Genomic DNA, 24,012 nt, shown 5'->3' with positions numbered 1-24,012 from the left:
ATGAGTATATATTAAAATATTGCTCGCGTATTAATTTCTTTATTAAAATTTTTTTAAACGGAAAAATCTTATAATTTTCATTAAATGCATTTTATAAAATAATTTTATAAAATTTGGCTCGTGTATAAATGTGATCAATGATCGATTTTAAATCCGTATTACCATAAATTAATGATAAATTTAAATTACGATGTACAATGAACCACATTCTTTTAATTTCCCTGTACTACATAATGTTTTAACAGCGGAAGAGATGGTGTAAAAGAAAGTGGAAGATAATCTTCGCGATACAACAAAGTGTAAAAAAAGTTAGCTTCCTCGAAAGTAATGCTTGGCAATATTAAACGAGATTTCGCGAGAACACTTGGGCTTCTTTTTCGCATAAAACAGTCGTCGCGTGTGTTCACGCGATGGTAAAAAGAATCAATTAAATCAGAATTAAAAACGAGCAAGATTAATATACCTCGAGCATTCAAAGTACCGATATTTACAGCGCAATTAACGATTGAGCCGACACGGAGGATTGTCACGGGGTTTACTAAAGACCCCGTTTACGAGTATGAGTCTCGTACGCGCGGAAAGTAAGCGAATGTTCCGTAAATTTCTTACGATAGCATTCCCGTGACTTATTACCGCAGCAGGCGAGAAACGTTAGTGCCGCGTCGACTAATGGCGCCATGTGGCTCGAAAATAAGAAGGCATAAGTAAGAAAACGTTAAAAATCCACCCCACCGTACTGGTCGCCTCGTCGACCATAACATTAAACGACAATATAAGACCGGTGCCCTTCGTCATACCATACGAAGATTCGAAACGGCCTTACCCCATTAAATGTACTTATATAAGATACCACTGGCCGGTGGGCAGCCAACTGTGCATCAATCACGATAATAGGACAATAAATATCTGACCGGCAGACGACTGCACGGCTAAGGTCAAAAGTGCAGCTGCTTGCAATTTCTGCCCGATTTCCTGCCGATGCTCGCTCGCAATAACTCAACTTTCACGTCTGTAATATGTAATCGCTCTCCTACTGCGATCTAAGGCTTGCATTAAAGTGCCACGTTTCACTTTTCACAATGTCGAAATACGCAATATCTCTGCGCGATATTCTACACGGCAGTTCGATAGTATGTAGACAAGAGATTTTCCATTTTTAATATTGTATATATAGATTCACTGTGTATGTGTGTGTGCGCGCGCGCTCGTGTGTGTAGACTGCGAAAGGCAGAAAAAATCTCGCACCTGACCGACTAAAAAATTTTTCCATTTTGTTTATTCGATGATATACAGATGATAAAAAAATTTTGTGTTAATTCCATCCGTGAATATTGACACGTTTCATTATAAAATCATAATATCAGAATTATTTGGAATTTCTGTTATACAATATGAGAATAATACCTAGTGAAATGATAAAATAATTAACTATACTGTATTTTTTTGTTTATTCGATACATTTTAATATTATTATTAATAATTCAAAAATTTCCTACGTTTAATTAATTTTATTTTACCATTATATATTGTTGTAACATTAATTACTTTTTGTGCTTTTATTGAGCTTTTCTTTTATCATATCTTTTAATAAACCATGTAAAAATTAAAAATACGCCAAACTATATCTCATTTATTTTAATTTATTTTAACTCTAGACAACTCTATATTTATTAATTAATTTACAGTATAAAAAACGTCAATGATCAATTATAAAATTTCTTAATATTTTTTTAGATTCGATTAGCAATTAAATTCTTGACAAAGACGCATTACTATTTATTTAAAATAATATATTCTTATCGTTCACACACAACACATACGAATGACTATATTTAATACAAGTCAAGAGAATATAGTTTCTATTTAAATAAATAAGATAGTGCATCTTTGTGTAAAGAATCTAAATGCTAATTAAATTTAGGAAATCTTAAGAGATTTTATTATTAATCAGACTCAGAGAAAACTCATAATGCTCGCCCATACGCGATTACTTGACAAGCATACATGGGTATCGATAGTCCCTCATTCTGTATGGCAGCTGAAATGCCCGGTCGGTCTTATTTCGCGAACAGATTATTTAAAAAAACACCGCAAGTTTGGATATACGCGTGAGGTAATACGAGAGAGTGGTGTATCGGACAAGAAACTTCACCCTTCATATAAATATGGCGGAAGATGGTGGCTCGCGTAGCATAAGGCGCGTGTGCATTAACTGTTCAAAACTACGATATGTAAACTTGCTTTCCTCCTGTATAAACCATAAAACAACGGGCTCTGGACCGGTAGACGACCTCGCGCAGCCTCGGCTAACTATTAAAAGTTGCAAATTGCTGCAGACACACTGCGGGCCCCGTGTTCGCATACCGACCGTCTTGGGCACTCGCACGCGCGTTCGTCCTGTTCTAACTTACTTACCAGAGTTACTTCCTCACTTATATAGTCACTCGTTTACTTACTTATTCCCCCACCTCGTATACCTTATTCTCCGCACTTTTCCGCGCCGCGGTTTTCCTCGGCGTTAACGTTACTTGTTCTCGTCATTTTCCTTTTCTGGAATAACTAGTCCGGCAAAAATCCCGGGAAGAAACGTGGTTGAGCATTGTGTATCGAAATAACAAGACAGCAGAAGTATGTTTTGTTGTATCTGTTAGAGAAATTCCTTGCAATTATTCCCTGACACATTTATAAGTAACTATTAATCAGTTAGAAATAATTTATATTAACGTTACTATACATAATGAACGTACACAATAATGTTTATTTAACTTCTATACACATACTGATATCCGATATACTATCTGACAGACTATTTGCTACGGTTAGTTTACCGTTTAGTTGTGGCGTTCCCCCCAATGCCGCGCTTCCAAATATATTTTGTAAAATAGTTTACGATGCGCGGCTGGCTGGTAATCGTACAAAGCATTGCACGTTGGCGTAAATGCTTTATCAAGCGAGACTGAGTATTTTGCCTCTGTTTGCACATTTCTCTATAATTCGGTTCAATTATCATTATATCGATTTTAGAGGAGTGTATCTAGCATCAACATGCAAATGCGAGTCTGCGAAATTACGAAAAATATGTCTATTTGGAGAAGTAAATCCCACGAATAGTTAAATCGGACAACGACACACTAAATCATATAATAATCTATATTATAATAATTTTAGTATGTATATAATTCATGAAGATCTAATAATCACGAATTTTTTTTCCTCCTCTATTCCGTAACAAAACTCTTTTTTATTACACATATACAGTAACTGCAAACTGTTAATTACATCTAACTGCACCATATCAAGTTCATGCATCGCTAAAACTGATCTTTCAAAAATTATCAGTAAAAAATTGTCAATAAATTCATCGATTCATTAATCAATATATTCGCATTTTTATATTAAAAGACATTTTTAATACAATATTTTGTGCATTCTAATATTTTATAAACCGTCTTATTATTATTTTAATTCAAAAATAAAAAATGTGCAATTTTATAAATCTTGTTTAACTGAATATAATTTATATATTTTAATAAGATATTACTCTAATTTATACTTATAAATTATTCTAAATATAATTAATAAAAACGTTCAAATTAAAATATAAAAATTTAAAATATTAATAATTTAAATATGTGTGTTTTTTGTTAAAATAATATCGTCACTCTAAAATTACTGCGTTTTAAAACACGTTTCTATCTTAGCTTATGCGTCAATTTCATAAACTCTCATAATCCAGAAAAGTTAAATAACTGTCCAAGGCTGCACAAACGACGCCGAGAGTCCGGCTGTGCCAACGGCCAAGAAAATGAAAAGTAACGATTCAATATCAACGCCACGCGGGTTGCGTGTACCGAATTAACACGTACTGATATCGCCAGTGTATCGTCCACGTTGGTGACACCATTCTTCCATTAATCCAGTTCACATTTTCTACGTATCGTGCACGTGACTTTTATTATTCGCGGTATATATTCAGCAGTAACATTTTACTAAATATTTTCTGCTTATATCATTTTGGTGAAATCTATCACTATTAATCGACAATTTGATTACGTAGAGAATGGGATTGCGGCTGAAGCATTTCCAAATGATTTTAAAGATTTAATAAAATTTATATATAGATAAAAAATAAAAAATGCTTGATATATTACTAATGGCAAAGATATTTTCATGATAACAAGTAACGTTACATTTTTCTCGTAAGAAAAAAACCTATATTAAAATAAGAATTTTTTACAACGAACAAATATACAATATAATATATCTACGAGCTCAATATATGTTTTTACATGGAATTTTCCCGAAAGTCTTATTAATTGCTAATAATATTTTACAAAAGACACATTGCGCACAGTAGTATCTGAAAGAACAATGCTATTTTGTCAATATCGTTCGTAGTGTATTCTCTGTGTTAAATATTCTGACAAAGGGGAATATCAAATCAATGATGAATGCTACAATACGTAATGATAGCTGCTTGTCTGATTGTGAGTTAATCATTGGCATTTTGCAAACATCACAAAATTCAATACGACAAAACTTATTCCGCGACTCGTTCATGGATCTCGCAGCGTTTTACGTGTCTTCATTTTTTCTCGAGACGCGATCGGCTCCAACGAAATGACTTTTACTATCTATCGAATATCTGCGACACTACGAGCCGGTATACGACGATGCATAAAGAATCCAGTTTACGGCATCTGTTAGGACTCGACGATACCCGACACGTCCCATTTCCGCCGCCCGACGTCTTCTCCAAAGTGAAACCACTTCCTCGCTACCGGAATCTGCAGATCCGATTTAGAAGTAATGTGTGATCGATTCTCTTCTAAGTTTGTTTAAGAAATTTCTGTAGCTTTAAAAATCAATTGCAATGCAGAAATATAAAATAATTTAAGAACGATACTACAATAAAATTTGATAATAACTTCAATGGGCATCATTTAATATGACACATATTTATTGGTATTATCAAGAAGTTAATCGTCACTTCGTAAATATTTCAGAATAAATAATCAAATTAAATTATTTTGACTATTTTGATTACTTAAACTTATTTAGTTAAAAAAGTAATTATTCTTTTTTATCCCTTTTTTTTGCTATAAATACATATAAATTCTTTTATCGGCGTTTTATATATTAAACAAAATTTATATATGTGAAATGTTGATATAAAGATTAAATTTTCGATTGTATCAAAAAATTCTTCACTATAGAAAAAATTATAAATTTATAAATCTAAGCCGGATTGTTATATGTTAATCAACATTTAACGCGCCAATTTTGCCTACATAGCATATATATTTTTAAGCTTGAAAAATGGTGTTTCTCTTTTGCAATATTATATATTGTAGCATGTTAAACCTATGTTCTCCTTTTTAAATGTTTCAGGAGATGAAAGTTAACTGGGCGACGTCGCCGGGTAACCAACCAAAGCAGGATACGAGCAGTAAGTACACCCAATTTTCAGATTATCGTCTTCACACGAAAGAAAAAAAAAAAATTTAACATCGTGCCTTAAATATTTAACATTTTACCTTTGATCCTATACTTGCTTGACTTGTGGCATTTGCGCACTAATTAGACAGAATAGGGAATTATTCTACGAGAGAATTTTTAAAGCCATTTTTGATCGCAGATTGAATTTTTGGTAAATTATATGAGATACATATTACGCAAATATATTAGGAAATTTTCATTAAATAGTAATATTGTACATTGACGGAAATGAAAATTCCAACACCAAAAAGGAGTTATCCTGGGTAAATGAGAATTACACAGAATGTTTATATCAACCCTTCATCAAATGCTCAAATACAGATTCGATCGACAAACACATCTCTATGATAATCTAATATTATTTATAACATTAATAAAGCAGTAATATCCATACTAATTTACGAAATTTTTAATAGAAATTTATTACTACTCGATTAAAATTAAATGAAGTATTATAGTTTATTTATTATTTCATTAGTTTTTACATTGTTATATTAATACAATACACTTGTTCTCTCGATTCTATTAAAATACACATATCTTTATAAAATATATGCATTTATTTTTTATTCGTGACAATTAATTCATTATATCTCTAATTTGTTTATAACACAATTTTATAAATCATTTTCTTGTCAATACTACAATGATTTGCAATTGTAGATCAATGTTACAGAATGCTCACTAAAATTTAAAAGTACATATATTAGTACTGTTGTAATAGCTATATCGTATTCTCAAAAATATTTCAAATCCGTATTTTTCTTATTTTACTATTATCTCAATTTTATTTTCTCGATATAAATTACATAATTCACATATTCATCGACGATTCATATATCACAATCTTGCAAGAAGATATTTATTTTATGTATAAAATGTTTTATATAAAATCGTGCTTTTATAAAACCTTTATCATATTTTTATCTTTTAATGATTATTTCACAAAGCCAATTATCATGGAATAAAAATTAAACTAATTTACGCATACTGGAATAAAATAATTCAATACCAGTGACATTAAATTAATATTTTACTAAAAAACCATTTATTAAATACATCATTGATAACATTGATTCTACTTTGATTTTACGCAACTACAATTACTCGCATGTTTAATTGAATCGAATGTTTAATGTGAATTGATGTTCGAAATCCTTATATTATAAACCATTATTAACATTGAGAACAAAATCTTCTACGCAGAAATTTTAATGTACGATACAATTTCGTAAAATAAAAAAAATTGATAATAGATACAAATATTGTTTCAAATATTCTATATTTTTTTGTACCAATTATGTATATTATATTATATAACGACATTACTATTATTTTATCGTATTACTTTTATTTCAAATTTTTGACAACATAGAAGACAAAAATAGAGAAAAACAAGTTTCATGAGATTTATAGGTAACCGTATAGGTAAAATAAGAATATGTGTTTTGGATAGTATCTAAATTCATATATACCTATAATATACAGCAATGCCAGTTTCGCGGATCGTCACGATCCGACAAGCCATTATAGCTTCTGTATTCGATACAACGTGTTAGAAATAGATTTTCTAGCATCTTGTGGCACTGAATAGTTTTCAGTGTCAATAAAACATGCTCCAGTTTTCTTATCGTTGAAAAGAGAGAAATCGTTGGAACACAACATTTCTTACTGAAACGCACAACGAATATGATTCAATTGGCAAAGAATTCAGAATTGATTATCCATCGTGACAATGGATATCTGCAATTCTATTTCTAGATTGGACAGATACTCTGACGTAAAGCGAGTAACAATTATTACAATATAGCAATGAATAATGTATAATAATGAATAATGTATAAAAATATATAACAAATGTCACATAAATTTCTTACAAGCATAGTTACGAGAAATCTTAAAAATTTCATCGTGGATTTTCAAATGCACAATTATAATTTTACTTAATTTATTGTTTCAGCCTTTGTGTATGTGTAGATAAAGCATAGGATATTCAGTAAGATGAGACTTGGTGTAACCGTTTCATGTATTTCTGAAATAACTTGTATGCGTAAGGCTGTCCGGTACAGCGATAGTTCGGGATTAGCGTACGTCCCTTGTAATAATCTCTTTTGCTTCCTGTGTCTGTGTACCTTGGGGAATCAGCCATAAACCACGAAATCCGTCATAACGACTTTCTTCCAACAATCTCTATACGCTTGCGCGCATAGGAAGGTTGACATGAACGCGGATTACACAGCAAGCCGGATGAATTAAGGTTTTTTTTTTTATACGAAAATATTCTTTAGTCCCCGAAATGACAGACACAAGACAAACTTACAAATTGAAATACAATTTGAAATACACAACTTATTATCAATTATAATAGTATGCGAATAATATGAATGATAAATAAAATCCACCCGTTATATATCCAAATCCCTCGGCATCGACGTTCACGCCGCGAAACGGGCGGCTTGAAATAATTTAACAGACACGCATGACGGCCAAATAAATATCTCAGGAAGATTCCCCCTACCATTTCCCTCGCGCTCGTTACACGTGTGAAAAGGTGCGCGGTCGCGTTTCTGTGCGCGCCCTATTACATATGTACCGGCGATGGTTGTACGCGTGTGCGTGCTTGAAATTCAGTGAGAGCGGCAGCAATATTTAACTCAGTCTGAAATTCCTCTTTTTATGGACTTGTAAAACCGTGACAGGCACATGGGACCCGATCCCGCCGTCTCTCCCCCCGATCCCCCAGTCCCTGTCGTTTTGCCCTCCACCCCTCGTTGCTACCTGCATCCCCTTACTCTTGAACTCGACTCACACCCGCTGACGCGGTTAGATGGCAATCTCGTATCTCTTTCTCCTGTATCGTCCTCTTTCCTATCACCGGTCGACGGTTCGCCACCGTCGTGTGTATCTCTTACCTACCTACAATCACCTTTTCCGCTTCCCTTTTTCCTTCGACGTCGCCATCCACCTACGCCGTACCTCTACCTATCCTACCCGAGCACTCTCCAAGTATTATTTTCTCCACGGCGACAAATGCAAAACTAAAACGTATCTCTTCTATAGCTTCTGTAAATATGCTGGTATAGCTACAGGGTGGCCAGACCTTTTTCCTCCGCTTTCCGCTTTCCCTTCCGCTTCTTTCTACTCGCGTCTACTTTTGCAATCTCCCTCGCGATCATGCATATATATATACAGCATCCAACGAATGGATACGAGGGTGTCGTGCAACTGGGACAGGTTGTTTTACTTTTCTGCGAGAGATTGCTAGTAAACTCCGATGCACCTGCGCACATCTTGCGGTTGTGACTCTTACGTCGCGCATAGGAATATGTTTGTCCATAAGAATGCGATAAGATAGGGAAGGAATTCTAACGCGTGTCAAATGCCTGCTTGACTTGTTCCTTGTGCTCAAATTTTTATTTCTATTCAAATTTGTTTTTTTCCCCGAATTGAAAAATGTAATCGTAATAATATCTAAAAATTCGCAACTACGTTATAACATGAATAACTATGCGCAATAACTTGTCTCAAAATTTTACAAAATTTGTTATTTAACGATATAAAAATAATTTAAAGAATTTCTCTCCAAATTCCTTTTCAATTTAAAAAAAAATTTTAAACTAGAAAATATTGTTTATATTATTATCTTTTCATCATATTTTACGAAAAGTACAGATTTTTTATCTCTAACATATTATTTACGTAATGAACCATAATTCTCTTTTCTTATAACTGTAGATTTTAAAATTCATGCTATGTATATATATGTACATAATATAAATAAGAATAACCCCTATATAAATTTGGTCCCAAATTTCAGTAATTGTTTGCTAAACTAAACACGTCTATAATCTCGAGGCCGAGAAATTTCAAATAATATTTCACGATCAAGAGCCAAAAAGATAGTAGTCTTCGTGAGGGATTCAAACGATATACGGATATAACGGACGTTTGCGAAATAATTCTGCGATATTATAAATTTTGTATTAGTTTTAAATTAGTACCAGCTGGTCGATGGTGACTTTAAAGCCGTCCGTTTATGCGTGTGTCGTAATATGCAATTGTAGGAGATCAAATGCGAGGTATATTCCGCAAAGATGAGAATATAGCGGTCGAAAATGGCCGGAAGCATAACGAACGGCAATGTTACAAGCGGCAAATTGTGGTAAAATATTTTGAACTTTCACATGTCACGCAATATATTTATCGTAGAACGCAATCGTGCTCGTAAGTAAAGCTTCATAATTTTTATTTAAAACAAAAAAAAAACAATTTTATTTGCGACATTAACAGAAGATTTTCACACTTTTAAGGAAAAATTGAGAACTCTATTTTTTTATGTATTAGGCACACGCAACCGCATTTTACATGATATATATAAATATAACATATAAATATATATAAATCTATATATATATATATATATATATATATATATATGCAAATATATATTCTCACAAAAGGGATTGAAAATTCATTAAAATTAGCAATGCTCGAAACTTAAAACGACTAAAACATTTGCATAATCGCAGTTTGTATAATTGCCATTTCAATTATCTCAATCTCTATGCAAATTTGCTTATAATCTCTTATGTGATAGTGACCTCAATATTATAGATCAATTTCACGTCAATCGCTTTAATAGCGACAAGCAATCTCTGCGCCCACAAGTAGATACCCATCCGTTGCTAGGTATAAAAGAAGAAAATATGGAAGAAAGGAAAGTTACCCGTTCTATCCTTCTGCTTTGATTGTTAACAGAAAAAGTATTTGAAGAAGAAGCAGAGATAAAAAGAAAACAGCAGCTAGAAGGTACAGGGAAAGGATAAAAGGAGAAAGAGATAGATACCGATCCGTCATCAGGTATGAAAATGGAAATATGGAAGAAAGGGTAAAGTGTCACGCATTTCATTCTTCTATTTTGATTGTTAACAAGAAAGGTACTTGAAGAAGAGGCAGAGAGAAAGAAACAGCACTAAAAAATACATAGGGAAAGGATAAACGGAGAAAGAGAATTGGTGTATCGTGGCGAAAAGGATTGGATTGGGTTTGGCTGGCTGACTGCGTAATCGTGCATCGTTTTTCCTACATTATGAATCGCGTCAAGGGATAATCGTGGCAGTATTTACGAGGCTTATCGACACAAAGGGTTTACACCCCGAGTTCCACACTTCCATATTCCGTTTATCCACAGCGAGAAACGTTTACTGTTTAAACGATAAGCCGCACGCGTCTTTGCTGTTTACGCGCATTACTGCCGTTCTTATCGTTATTAACAAGGTGCAAGCCCTATTTCTCGTATTCTCTCCATTCGCTTCTGCCTTATCTCCGCGTCATCATCGAAACATCTCTTCCTTGCGTTGCCGCGATTTTTAAGCTCGGTAAAAATAGCATTGATCTCCCGATTCGATTGTGAATCTGATTCAGTTGGCGATCCGTCGTTACTGGGATTCGCCGATAGATTACAGAAATATTAAAAATAACAATAGAATTTGGGGACAAAAATTTCCATCACAATTTACGTATAGTATGTAGTAGTAAGTTCGATCGATATCGATTATAATAAACTGATTTTGAGATTGCTCATTTACATACGCGCCACGTGAAAACAAATATATTTAATGTACGTGAATTCGCGAGGAATCTCCAGATTTAACTGGTGACACGATGCGGATCAACGGACCGAGAAAATAGGATGTACCGAGGAGAGACAAGTGCATCGTGAATTCTCTTTGTTCACGCTGTTGCATCAAAGTCCACGTTCAGACACTCGTATATGCATGCGATATACATACAAATATGTATACGCGCCTCCGCGTGCCACCTCCGCCCGATACAAACCTTGTGGTGTAACGACCCTTCGTGGTGCATTGTGCGGCAAGAGCCCTGCCGTTGGCATTTGTGGGCAGCTCATGGCCGATGCGATGGGAGGAATCGGTAAACCACGATATGGTATCGTATCGAAATCGAATCTTGTACCGGCCTCATACATGAGCTAATAAGTGCGAGGATTCGGTCCCGGTATCCAGAGACACAAAATTGATTCGGTAATCAAAAGCCGATAGCGAAGCGAACAATCTTGGAAGAAAATCTTTGGAACAGATGCAAAAGATGCGCGTGCATTCTAGATAAAGGTAATCATTCTGAAAATTTTATTCAAATATCCAGCTGCTTTTATACAATCGTTTTACATTTAATTAATATGCCTGCGATATGTTTTATTGACGGGAGAACGTAAGCATTAAAGAGCACATGCAAAAGAACTGCTGCAAACTCATTTTATTAAATCTCTTCTTCACGAGACTATTTATATTCGTAACTCCCCATCATAAAGCGCTAAATAATAGCATTTCGTATTAGATTTCCGTCCAGGATAAAAGAGTTAATTAATGAAGTATAAGAAACATGAAAAACTTTCATCGTGATAAAAAAAAAAATATATATATATATATATATATATATATGTATGTGTACATATCATATTCCGCATAATGCCATCCAGATCCCAGCCGATGTTTACTACACGGTGAAACGAACCACTGCTGCTTTGTCGTAAAAGCGCCAGACATCCACGGCCAACATACGCGTTATTCGGTGTGTTATCACAGATGCACGGGGAAAGCTTACTACGTTCCGCACGTTTGAATATAATTACCGAGACGCAAAAACAAACGCGAGGAATTATTATATTTCGCTTCCGGGCGACCGTGCCCCGAAAACAATCAGATCCGCATGCAATTTCTAGCCTGCGACCGTTACAAAGGAAGTTCGAGCGAGGAAAATTCGTTACTCCCGCGCTCTCGTCCGAGCTTTAAGGATTATTTTCACGTGCGCCCATCGACGTTCCGCTGATGGAAGGATACGCGCTTTAATCAAGTTAATGCAACCACGCGCCCTACCCCAACCCTCGTCTCGCACTGCCGCCTGTATCAACCACCACGTGTACACGTCTGACACGTATGAGCACGTGCACACGTGGGATAACTTTTATGTGCAATACACACTTCGGAAACGGTGCCACCGTATATACCGACCGTAACTTGGAACTACCACCGCTCGTTTTCTCTACGAGAGCATGTTTTTTGCAGATTGGTTTCAAGAAAAATGTCCGGTCAATTTTCGAGTCACTTTTTCAACGCATGGCAAACGAGGCGACGCTATCCCGTCGCGCTTTTCATGTCAAGAAAAACACGCAACATTCCCGCGCGTCATGCGTATTTCAACAAATATTATCAAATGTAAAGGATGACGCGTTGCGCGACCGAAACGTTTGTCATGACGCGTGTAATCCGAATTTCGGCCAAATCGCTTACTCGTACGCGATGACAACCGGACAATAAATCTCTGGTCGTGATGCATGTCCTCTACGGTAAAGATGTGATAATTTGTGGAGGATCATTTTTCTTCATTTCGACGAAATACTGTCTCCGTACTTTGCAAAATATTTGTTTCTACCTAATATAATATATATACAATATATGAGTGATTGCTCATCAAATCATTATTATTAGAAATGTTGATGTTACGATATTAATGTCCCGATCTGTATAAATATATTTTTACAGCAATATTATTCGATTTTTCACGGCGAATTGAAGGCTTTAAATAAAAGCTAGCGAGACTTTTAAAGAATACGAAAATTTTTTTGCGCCAATTATATAAAAAAGGATTATGCGTAAACGTGCTGAAACAATAGCCAGATATACAGAACAATATGAAATGTCAATAACTCGCCATCGTTAAAAGCACGCGCCACACCGGGAATAACGGATTGTTTGAATTTCCCGTAGTTTTCAAAACGTCAATGGATACTGCAAAAAAGAGATTGCGTATTTGTAGTCGTTACGTACGTTTCGCGTACAGCGATACGGGGATAGTCCTGTTTACTCGGCACAGAGAAGCGGACATTATTTTCTGCGAAAAACACAAAAGTTCGGACGGTGAAAATGAACGCGCGATTTCAGATTTCTCGTCTAGTGACCAAACTTTAGTATGTTAAGAGTTCCCTTAGGAGAGTAATAAGGGTTATTGTTTGCCATTGTTTCGCGGCCGGCGCACAATCAACGGACAACGGTGCGATATTCGATAACGAGAATCACTGCAGTCCCTCGTGTGCGATAATTCAAGTACCATAAATAAGGTAGCCTCTCTTCGGTCGAATGTACTACTATTTGTGTTATAACACATCGCCGATGTTTTCATTGCGACCCTTTCTACGCGTTACTTCCCGTAAAGGCAGATATGTCTTACACAATCCATGATTTAGCATTCTCTATTGCTCCACAATATTCGCTAAATATACGACAAATTGGAATCCGCCAAGGGAAATTGTCTACAGCGAAGACTGTATTCGAAACGTACGAAATTTTTTTTTACTTACACACGCGCATATATTATAATAATAGAATATTTATATTTTTGTCGCTAAATTTATTAAAAATTTTATTATTTTTATTATTGCTAAGACATTCCTGACTGCTCATAAAAATCCTTGAAATATATCAATCAATAATGGAATCAAAACTTTTTTGTATTAATTCGCATTGTCTCTTGAGCATTTCGAACAAAGTCATTCGCTAAAGACTAAGATTGGTAAATAAGTCGATGTTTATTTTTTCCATAACGCGATTTATTAGGATTAATTATATTTGCTAAAGACACAAGAGGCAATAAATGAGAATATTAAATAGCATTGAAAATGAGCATCACAGAAAAAGCATCAGGAAGGATATAAGTTTTATTGAGAGAAATAATGAAGTGTTTTACGAGAAAGTGCTCGCGTAGCAATTATACAGCGCAAAATATGATGCAAGCGAAGAAATGTATCTTCTCATCGGTGTTCATCTATCTCATCAGATAGTCTAGCAAATAATTTTAAAATACCAGATTTATCCGTGGGATGGAAGTCTTTTATCCGAGAAAAATTATTTTGTCGTCGTGACATATGCAGGGGACAAAATAAAAAGGAAAAGGGGTTAGGGTAAAGAGCTTGCAAACGATATGAAAAACGGAGTTTATGGATGGTTGTAAAGATTACGTCGCGAAGAGAGCTTGTCGTGCATATGTTTCCTTGAACATTCTCTTAAAGCCTCACGTTTTTTCACAACCGACCATCAGATTATAATATTTGATTTATACCAAGGAATTAGTCGACACCTCAACCACCGATATTACACGATACAGTATTTAATCGTCTATTTATATCAAACGATTAAATTATACAATGACATTTAATCTGAGCGACATGAAATCACACGACACTAGATCCCTTTGTATTTTGTATATTAGAAAAAAATATCTAATCTACGTATCGCGTTAACGTATATTATCTACTTGTTACAATAAAAATATTGAATAGCTCGTATGTAACAAACGAATTATTATTCTCGAATAAAATACTTCGTACTGCATGGAAATGAATGGAGATTTTCAGATACGTCGCGATTACAAGAAACATATTTCGCGCGTATTCTGATATGTAAGTTCTGATATGTAAAGTTAACGAAACGATAATCTTTCTATGAATATAAATTGTGCAGCATGCATACGCACTTAATGTATTACAAAGAGCTTAATTATCGCAACTTCGCTCGAGACCGCCTATCTAAGAAAAAAGTTGTACATCATATTAACCAGAGCGAATTTTTGTAGAAGGGAAACGAAGTTCCGTGTACAACTAATGATGATATACAACAAGACAAGTTAGGTAGTATCACACTTTGTGAAAATGCAATATTGTACCGAAAGTATGTAATGTACGATGCTGTTATTATGCTTTATACACAAAACCTATAAATTAAATTATTTGAAAATTAAATTACACTGCGGATAAAAAAAAATCTTAAACAAAAATACACGCATATATGGTATGTAACACACATGAGCTTATAAATTCTAAGTTGAAAATGGAATATCTCAATTATTCATTATTTTTATATCCATTGCATAATTATATAAAAAAAATTCCTTTTTCTATTACGATGCAAAATTAGTTTTGTGTGTTGATGTAACTTAATTTGATCTTACATTAATTAGAGTTTAATTTCTCCATTGCTTGTGTTCAGAAAAGAAATATTTACACAACAATCAGATTTTATACATTTTAATTACACAATGTTATTTACTAATTTTAGTATAGGTAAACGACTCAGTTAACTAGATTCCGCAAATAATTACATCAATTTTGAAAGTATAACGCATATGATTTTAAATTACGATATTTTGATTTCTCAAAATTTGCTGCGGGCGTCAATCGAAATGCCAGTCGCTTATTCGAAAGCGGCCAAACTGATGATATAAATTCATATTCCGTATGTATGGTTAACAAAAACCACATGGATGTTTTAAATAAACCACCGTCGGCCACGCCACAAGCTAGTTCATGTTTCCGCGACTATTTCCCGAAGTGAACTTGTGGATTAGCGAAATATGATCGCTTTAGGGGGAAGTGATGGGAAAAAATTTGCCAGAAATTTGCATCAAACTCAACTCGGTAAAAATGTAAATTTCATCGGCATCGAACGTGACTCGTTTCCAAATACAGCGGAAAGAAAAAATAATAAATGTATCTTTCGAAAATTCGACGAATATATTTTGTGTACCGCGTTTAATAAAAAGTAATAATTTTTATTATATTACTTCAACGACTATAATTGAATAGCAAAAATTAAACTTGATTATTTTTCAATTAGTATTATACAATTTTTAACATTATTAAAACAAAATGTTTATTTAATTTCGCAAAATATAAAAAAAATTTTAATATATAACTGATATATTTTATATACCTCAAAAGTTAGTATTGATTAATTATTATATAATAAAAAGATTTTCAATAGGATATTATATAAAATATTTGGTAGTACCAGTTAATAACCAATTACGAATGTACCGAAAAATGTTTTTTCGGCTATTGACGTTTATTCGGAAACCTGTGGAACAAATTACACTAATTTTGATCTCATTTGAAAGATAATTTAATTCTCTACAACTTTTGCTTCGGTACTTTTTGTTAAAAGACGCGTGCTTTCCCTGATATTTGTAAAAATGTAAAAAATAACCGTGATTTTATAGATTTTTGAGCGCTAACTTTTTAAGGAAGCAATTTGTCAACTAATTGTGACACTAATTTGGTATTTTATATATGTTGCATGAAAAAAATATTTACAAAAATTTATTTATTCAAATTATATTCAAAAAATTATATTCAAAAAATTTAAGTAGCTACATACTATATTTATAAATGTATACAAATTATTAATTAAAAGCAAATAAACAATAAAAATGATACATTAATGGAAAAAACCGCAAGAAAAACAGCAATATTATTTTTATTACATTTTAGACTGACTGTGAGTAAATTATGTGAACTAACTTGCTATTAACTGCAACTAATTATCGTTATTGTATATTATGGCAACTACGTACTCTGAATTCATACCTCGTAAATTTCTATACTTAAGGGGTACTTTAAAACACAGTTCGTTTGATTACTCGTTTGCTCCAGCGATTAGGTAAATCTCACATATCGCAATTAAGTGGCTCAGTCATTATAAACTCGCGTACTAATCGATAACTCCATTCTAGCTCAGTGTGTATATATGCAACGGGCAGTTAATGAGCTAACACGCAAAGCTTGCTTGCAAAGTATAATTAAATAAACCTTTATAATCAACTGTATTAACTCTTATATGGATAGATTACGTAATATTTCTGCAGAAATTGCTGAGGAACTATTTCCAAAAATGTTAGTTATTTAAAAAATTGATTAAAAAATAGAAGCTGAGATTCAATAATCACACGACTCACAGTACTCATTTTCTTCGCACTGCTTCTTTTATTTTCACACAAATCCATATCTTTTCTCTTGCATATTTTTCTTCTACTTTACATACGGATCTCGGTCAACCGGTTCTCTTTAAACGCTCTAAAGATAATAAAGAATTTTGGAACAGTTCAGTCGATCCTCGAGAGAAGTACAGCTTAACTAGATGCACTCCCTAGTGTGCGATATCGGGCCATTTCTCTCGCGACGCGATACAGTGCCTGTTCTTCTTCAGTCTCCGAGCGAATAGCCTTACGTACGACGGGATATTACGTACGTTGGGTAGCCGGGGAAAAACGCTTCTGTCTCTCTCTCTCTCTCTCTTTCTCGCAAAAAGCGATGCGTCGGTGGGTAACCGAACGCAACGGCATCGCTGGCAGCAGTTAGAGGCCATCGTATCGCAATATCCGGCCGGGATAACGACGATGGCAACCAGCCGAAAGAGCCGGGTACGCGAAGCCACGGGGAGCCGTTAGATCGCCAAGACCCTTAAATTAGCAACGACGTAACGACGATACTGGCGGAGCCCTGAAGTGTAGCGCAATTTCGCGCCCAGATCGAGCGACTGCGTTGGGCCGCGGGTTCGATATCGAAAAAGTATAAACCAGTAGGTATGCAAATGCGCTTCCGCAGCACCGTGACGCAGTAGTAACATCGACGGCAGTTCGGCCACGCTCTGCCTGACTCCTCTCCCGCGGACGCATCGAATGGATGGATGTGTTCTCCTGCATGCAAAGCCAATTGTTCCTGCTTTTCATACAAAGTAGCGCGCAAGTCCGCGTGCGACAGCGTACCCGTCCAAAATGTCCCACGCGATGGCATTCGCTTCTTTTTTCCCTTGTTTCAATGCATATGATAGGCTTGGTTTTATTCAATGGATAAAAAAGAAGAAAGACAGCCGAAACGCGTGTTTTATAGCTATACGAAGATTTACGTACAAAATATACAACTATACGAGCTTTTTAAAATTATCCTTGAAAATATTATTTAAGTTAAACATAGTTTTTTTATCGGAATATAAATGTAAGTTAAAAGTTAAAAAAAAAATTATTCAATAGTTGTATTATTAAGATACAAAGTAATTAAAGATTATATTAGCTGATTTTATATTTTGAAATCATTAATCGATATATATATATATATATATATATATGTATATATCAATAAAATGGAATAAATTACATTTGTATCAACCGAAACTCTAGTTTTTTTCAACACTGCTATGTGTTCACTTAGCAATAGATAGGGTTGTAGGGTTCATCCTCGATCGCGACGATACGATGGTAAAGATATATCTCCCCGACGATAATTATCCGTATTCGGAGGTCGACAAGGGCGGCTCGTATCTAGACAACACGTCACTTCCATATGCTGCCTAAGTGCGCATTGCTTCCGGGAAGTTCGCAGGTCGACAAAACGTTCCGTTTATTAAACGCATTTATCTTCCGCGAAAATTATTTTCTTCTTTCCCCTCTCTAATTGAGGATATTAAAAATTTTTCGCGGACACGCGCACATACTTTAATGAAGAACAGGCCCACTTCGTGAGTCTTTTATCTGCACGTTACCAGACGTGTGTTTTTTTTATTCGTAGTATGTATTTACGCGTATAGACGCGTGTGTTCCGTACATGAACATGGACGTAACCACGCGGGCATGCTTGGTGGTAAAATGTTATAGAAATGCGTGTACGAGAGCAAACCGATGAGCGATTACGTTAGGCGCTGACGTCGGTGCGCGACTCGTGTGTGAATATGTGTGCATTTTGCTACATCCGTACGTACATGCAGATGATACATATTTATGATGGAACGTGTGCTGAGTGGCTGAATGCGTGCAACTAAACAGTGGCACAGAAAACGAGAGAGAGGGGAGGGTTTATTTGCAAAGCAAATGGTGCGACGTGGCTCTAAGTGGCAACGGCAGCCACGTACGCGAGTAATCTCGTCCTTTTGAATTTCTTGCCTCTATCTATTAGGTATCGTCAAGCCCAATGCTTCACGTTGTGAAGCATTGTGACAAGCTCTCCGACAAAAGTAAGATTAGAATTTTCGAAATGCGAGATAGTAACTTTAATCGCGCGCGCTTATCATTCGCCTTGTCTAAAAAGAGCACAATACAGCGAGTGAAAATAAATGTGTCAGGTATCGCGCGCATCTATTTATCTATACAAATGGAAAAATATTTTTATTATTCTCGCGATTTCGTATAAATATCTATTATTCATCTGCAAGTCGATTTAATTTGCGAAATTTTAAGTAATGAAATGAGTAAAATATAAATGTAAATAAAAGAGATCAAATCGATCGAGCAAAGATGCCGATAAAGTTATAGAAAATATACATTTAATGTATTTTTCTTTAATAGTGAGCTCAACAGGTAGGTAAATACTTTAAATATGCGACGATTGCATGAATTTTAAAAGCATCTTTCGATGCTTCAAGAATCAGGATTGCCAAGGAATAAAAGCTTACAATTTATTTTATCTATTATTTGAAATAATTGTAAAATGATCTTACGAAAGTTTAAAGTATCTTTAAAATAAAAATTTTAAATTTGCTAATATTAAGCAGATCTGTAGAAATGTTTACATACACACTCAAAATATTAAAATTATAATACAGTAGAAATTGGACAAAATTGAAGCAAGTGTTCAACACCAAAGCTAAGAAACTCATCAAAACTTTTACGGAAATGGAGCGCTATACGGCGAAAAATAATTACTATATTATCTCTAAGAAGCCTGAAGCTCCTTCAAATTCACTTATATTTTGTAGCAGAAATAATAGCCAGGATTTTGTAATCATATATTTATACACGAGCAAGAATTTTGAATATTTTGAACTGCTTTATATATATTCTCAATCTTTTTTAGAAAGTTTACTCAATGTATTGTTTTAATAAAAAATTAATCATTAAAAAAAAAATTCTTTTCTGATGATTTTTTTCTGCGCTTGTTAACTCCCGTTAATTCCAGCATATTTTTTATTGCAGCATCTATTATTAACATATATTTTATTTTCAATATATTGATAATTGTTAGCAAAGAATTAAATTTTTAATGTACCATACTTGTAATATCTTTCTTATGTGTGTGTGTGTATATACATATTTATATCAAATAAAAAATAATTATTACTCACTGGTACGATGCACGATAGCGGAGTTGCAGTATACCGTGTTGATCTGTAAAATACAAATATTTAAATTATATAAAGTTGTGTCCGTAATAATTAATATCTTAAAAAATAATTATTGTTCAAAAAACTGAATTTTTTTCTATATTTGTACATTAAATAAAAATTGAATAAATAAATTATGTAATTTTTGAAAGAAAATTCTTTTAATTTTATAAAACTTTATAAAATATGTTAAATAAGAATTAGTATATTATACAATGAGATACAAATGGACGATCATAAAGATAAACGAGAGAAATTAATTTTACAAATAATAAATAAGTTAAAAAATTGCTTACTCCACAGTTGCTCGGCCGTCGTCTGATGCCGTCGTCACCGGGCTTCCTCCTCCAGTCATATTTATCTCTTGCTACTGTTTATGCTGCTGCTCGCTCAACATTCACGAAAACGCAGTTAATTATAATCACGCACGCGCACTTGTCAGATCGTCGGATACGACGATCATGCGGCACTTTGCACGGTACTTCCGATATTATGTAATTGTATAATGCGCATTAAAACATTTGCGAGACGGCAGAACAACGCGGGAATTACGCACGAAGATTTTTCCGGCGCTAGAAATTTATGCGTTATTCAATAACTCTATATATTTATTATTAATACATATGTTTATATTTTAGGAAAATTTTATTGTCATATTATGTTATTAAAATTAAAAATAATTGCAATATTCGAAAACACGTATGATTAGGTTTACCGACATATATGTATGTTTGTTCGCATGACGAAAATTCAACGTAATGAGAGTCTTGCAGAATACGCATTTTGGCAAACTACAACAATGTACAAACGCCGACTTTTATTAAAAGAATTTTATTCCGATAAAGTTAGTAACAAGTGACTTTTCAAATGCGTCGCGACGCGCTACTCTCTCCATCGAAGTTTATTCATCTCATATTTGCGATATTTCGTCAACGACTGAAACCTATTCACGATAATCGGCATCCAAGCATTATTAAAAGAAAAATAATTACCGTCTGCAAAGAACATAATAAAACGATAATTTATGTTCTTTGTTTTCTATCGTTTCTCGATTCGCACTCGAAATAAATCGCTGCGATATCTGCTTTGATAAATACCTATCGCTTTGACGTACGGATGATTAATCGCGGGAATTAATAAAACCGCATGAATTACGATAATTTCAATGATCGTAGAAAATGATCCTGCTTAAGGTTTTCCGCTCGCGCGTCTCGAGAAATAATATCTCACTACATGCGGAGAGCGATGTGTACCGTCCCGTCTCGTCGCGATGAATGACAAGACATAAACAATTACGCGTTCTTTATACATACCAAAAGCCGAACACGTAGCGGTTAATGTTATTGTTGATATTCTACGAAATATTCTTCGCACTACAAAATATAATATATCGATTTATTTAATATTATATTTGTTGAATTTCTCAAATTAATTATTTATAAATGATCGATGGCTCTTCGTTACTTTAATATTTTATATGTTCTCTTGTACGTCGAAAAATAATTAGCAAATTATATGTAAATTAGCGAAATATTCAAGGTACAAAGCAAAATGTAATTAAATCCAAGCATATTTAAAGAAATAATTATCGTGCGTATATATAAATATCGCAATAATTCATAATTCCCATTTTTTATCATTACGATTTTTACTTTAAATAAAAAAGTAATTCTATTACACGTGAAATATCTACTTCGATGAATAGCTATCGCCGCGATTATATTATATTTATTGTTTTTTATGACAAGAATTAATCGTATATATTACTGTTTTATTTATATATGTATTACGATGAGAGATTATGCGCGATAATTATATTTTAAAAATATGTTTGAATTTAATTACATATTTTGTCTCGCGCTTGAAATTTTTTACAGATTTGAACGTAATTTATTAATCATTTTTTGATTGAGAGCAACGCGGGGTAATATTTTATTAAACGCAGGATCAAGTGATGAACGTAACGAAGGAAGCTATAATCGAATATTTGTTAATGACTAATCTTTAAAATTTAAAAAACAATCTTTTTCGCATGAATTTATCTTGTAATGTATTAAATATTTCGTGGTGGCGACAAATTATTTGGTCACATAGTCGATATTCGGCATTCGTGACGTACGGTGTTTTTATTTACACGACCTTATGATTCGCGCGGTCAGACTCGGGCTCCAAGGCCATGACGCACCGTGCTCTGTATGTGAAATATGTCGTATCATTTACCTCGAGATCGCGAACGCGACAAGTCCGTGTTGGCCAACGTTGAACGTGATCATTTCCTAAGATCATTAAAATTATCAATTCGCGTTATTAATTAATTTCCGCGATTAATCATTCACATATCGTGAAGTGAGAGATATGTAACAAGAATTTATCAAAGCAGATATGTCACGCGATTTATATACGATACATTTCGAGTACGAATCACAAATGGGCGAAAAATGGGAATAATAAATTATGGTTTTACGATGATTTTAATTAGCGGTAATTGTTTTTTTAACGATCTTAGATGCCAATATTATTATCAATTTTCGGACATTGACGAAAAATAGCAAGTACGAGATAAATCAATTTTGACAAACGGCGTTCAAGCAACTAAATAATTAGACGTTACTAATTAATAAAAATCGGTGTTTACGCATTGTTGTAATTTGTCGAAACGCGTATTTCGTCAGATTTATTTTATAAAATCTATCGTGAGAACAATCGGCAAACATAATCTATATTTTCCAATATTACAATCCGCAAGTGTTTAGGGATTTAATTCTAACTTGTACGTTTGTACATTTGTATTATAATAAAAAATTATAAAATTGTTCTAAAGTACAAGCGTATATATATATGAGTAATAGATATATATCGTCGGCGAATAGCGCATAAATTTCGAGTGCCTAACGAAACGTAACTTGGTGCGTAGTTGTTCTCTCGTCGCAGACGTAATGAAAATGTGCGTTGTGTACAAATTAATGTCGAGAGTGCCGTACAAAGCGCCGCGCGATCGTCATATCTTATTGATAAGTACGTGCGCGATTATAATTAACTATGTTCTCGCGAGAATGTTGTGCGAGCAGCAACATAAACAGCAGTAAGAGATGAATACGAATAGAGGAGGAGGAGGTCCGGGGTGGCATCAGGCGACGGCGGAGCAACCGAGGGGTAAGTAATTTTTTAACTTACATTTATTATTTATTATTTGTAAAATTAATCTGTTTTCTTTATCTTTGTTTGCATTAATGTATGATATAATTCTTATTTATCATAATTTATAAAGTATATGTACGGGGTGTCCGATGATGACGGATATCACCTATCGTGTACAGATAGAGCGGGTGAAACCGAGGCAAAAAGTCCTTTTCCATTTTGTGATTTTCGTAATAATCATTGAGAAATTAATTTAAAATGGTAAAGGACTTTTTTCTTCGATTTCACCTGCTCTACCTGTACACGAGATATGATACGATTATTATCAAACAATCCGTATAAAAAAAATTTTTCTTCGAAAATAAGAGAATTT

At 34.0% G+C, this 24,012-nt stretch overlaps 1 protein-coding gene across 3 annotated transcripts in view; it reads left to right on the top strand.

Annotated features, from left to right (window-relative positions):
* LOC138943585 (nucleolysin TIAR) overlaps positions 1 to 24,012 on the top strand; it is a 408,695-nt gene that overhangs the window by 171,042 nt on the left and 213,641 nt on the right. For all 3 annotated transcript variants that reach the window (XR_011448501.1, XR_011448502.1, XM_070314544.1), the window contains exon 3: positions 5,392 to 5,449. Coding sequence is in view for 1 of the 3 variants with exons in the window: in XM_070314544.1 (XP_070170645.1) it covers positions 5,392 to 5,449 (58 nt within the window). In the remaining 2 variants the exon portion in view is untranslated. The remainder of the gene's footprint in view (positions 1 to 5,391; positions 5,450 to 24,012) is intronic.

This window comes from Polyergus mexicanus, unplaced genomic scaffold (genome assembly GCF_030449975.1).
Source record: "Polyergus mexicanus isolate NDT 795.1 unplaced genomic scaffold, iyPolMexi1.0 SCAF_27, whole genome shotgun sequence".
NCBI classification, from domain to species: domain Eukaryota; kingdom Metazoa; phylum Arthropoda; class Insecta; order Hymenoptera; family Formicidae; genus Polyergus; species Polyergus mexicanus.
This window is presented reverse-complemented; position numbering and strand designations above follow the sequence as displayed.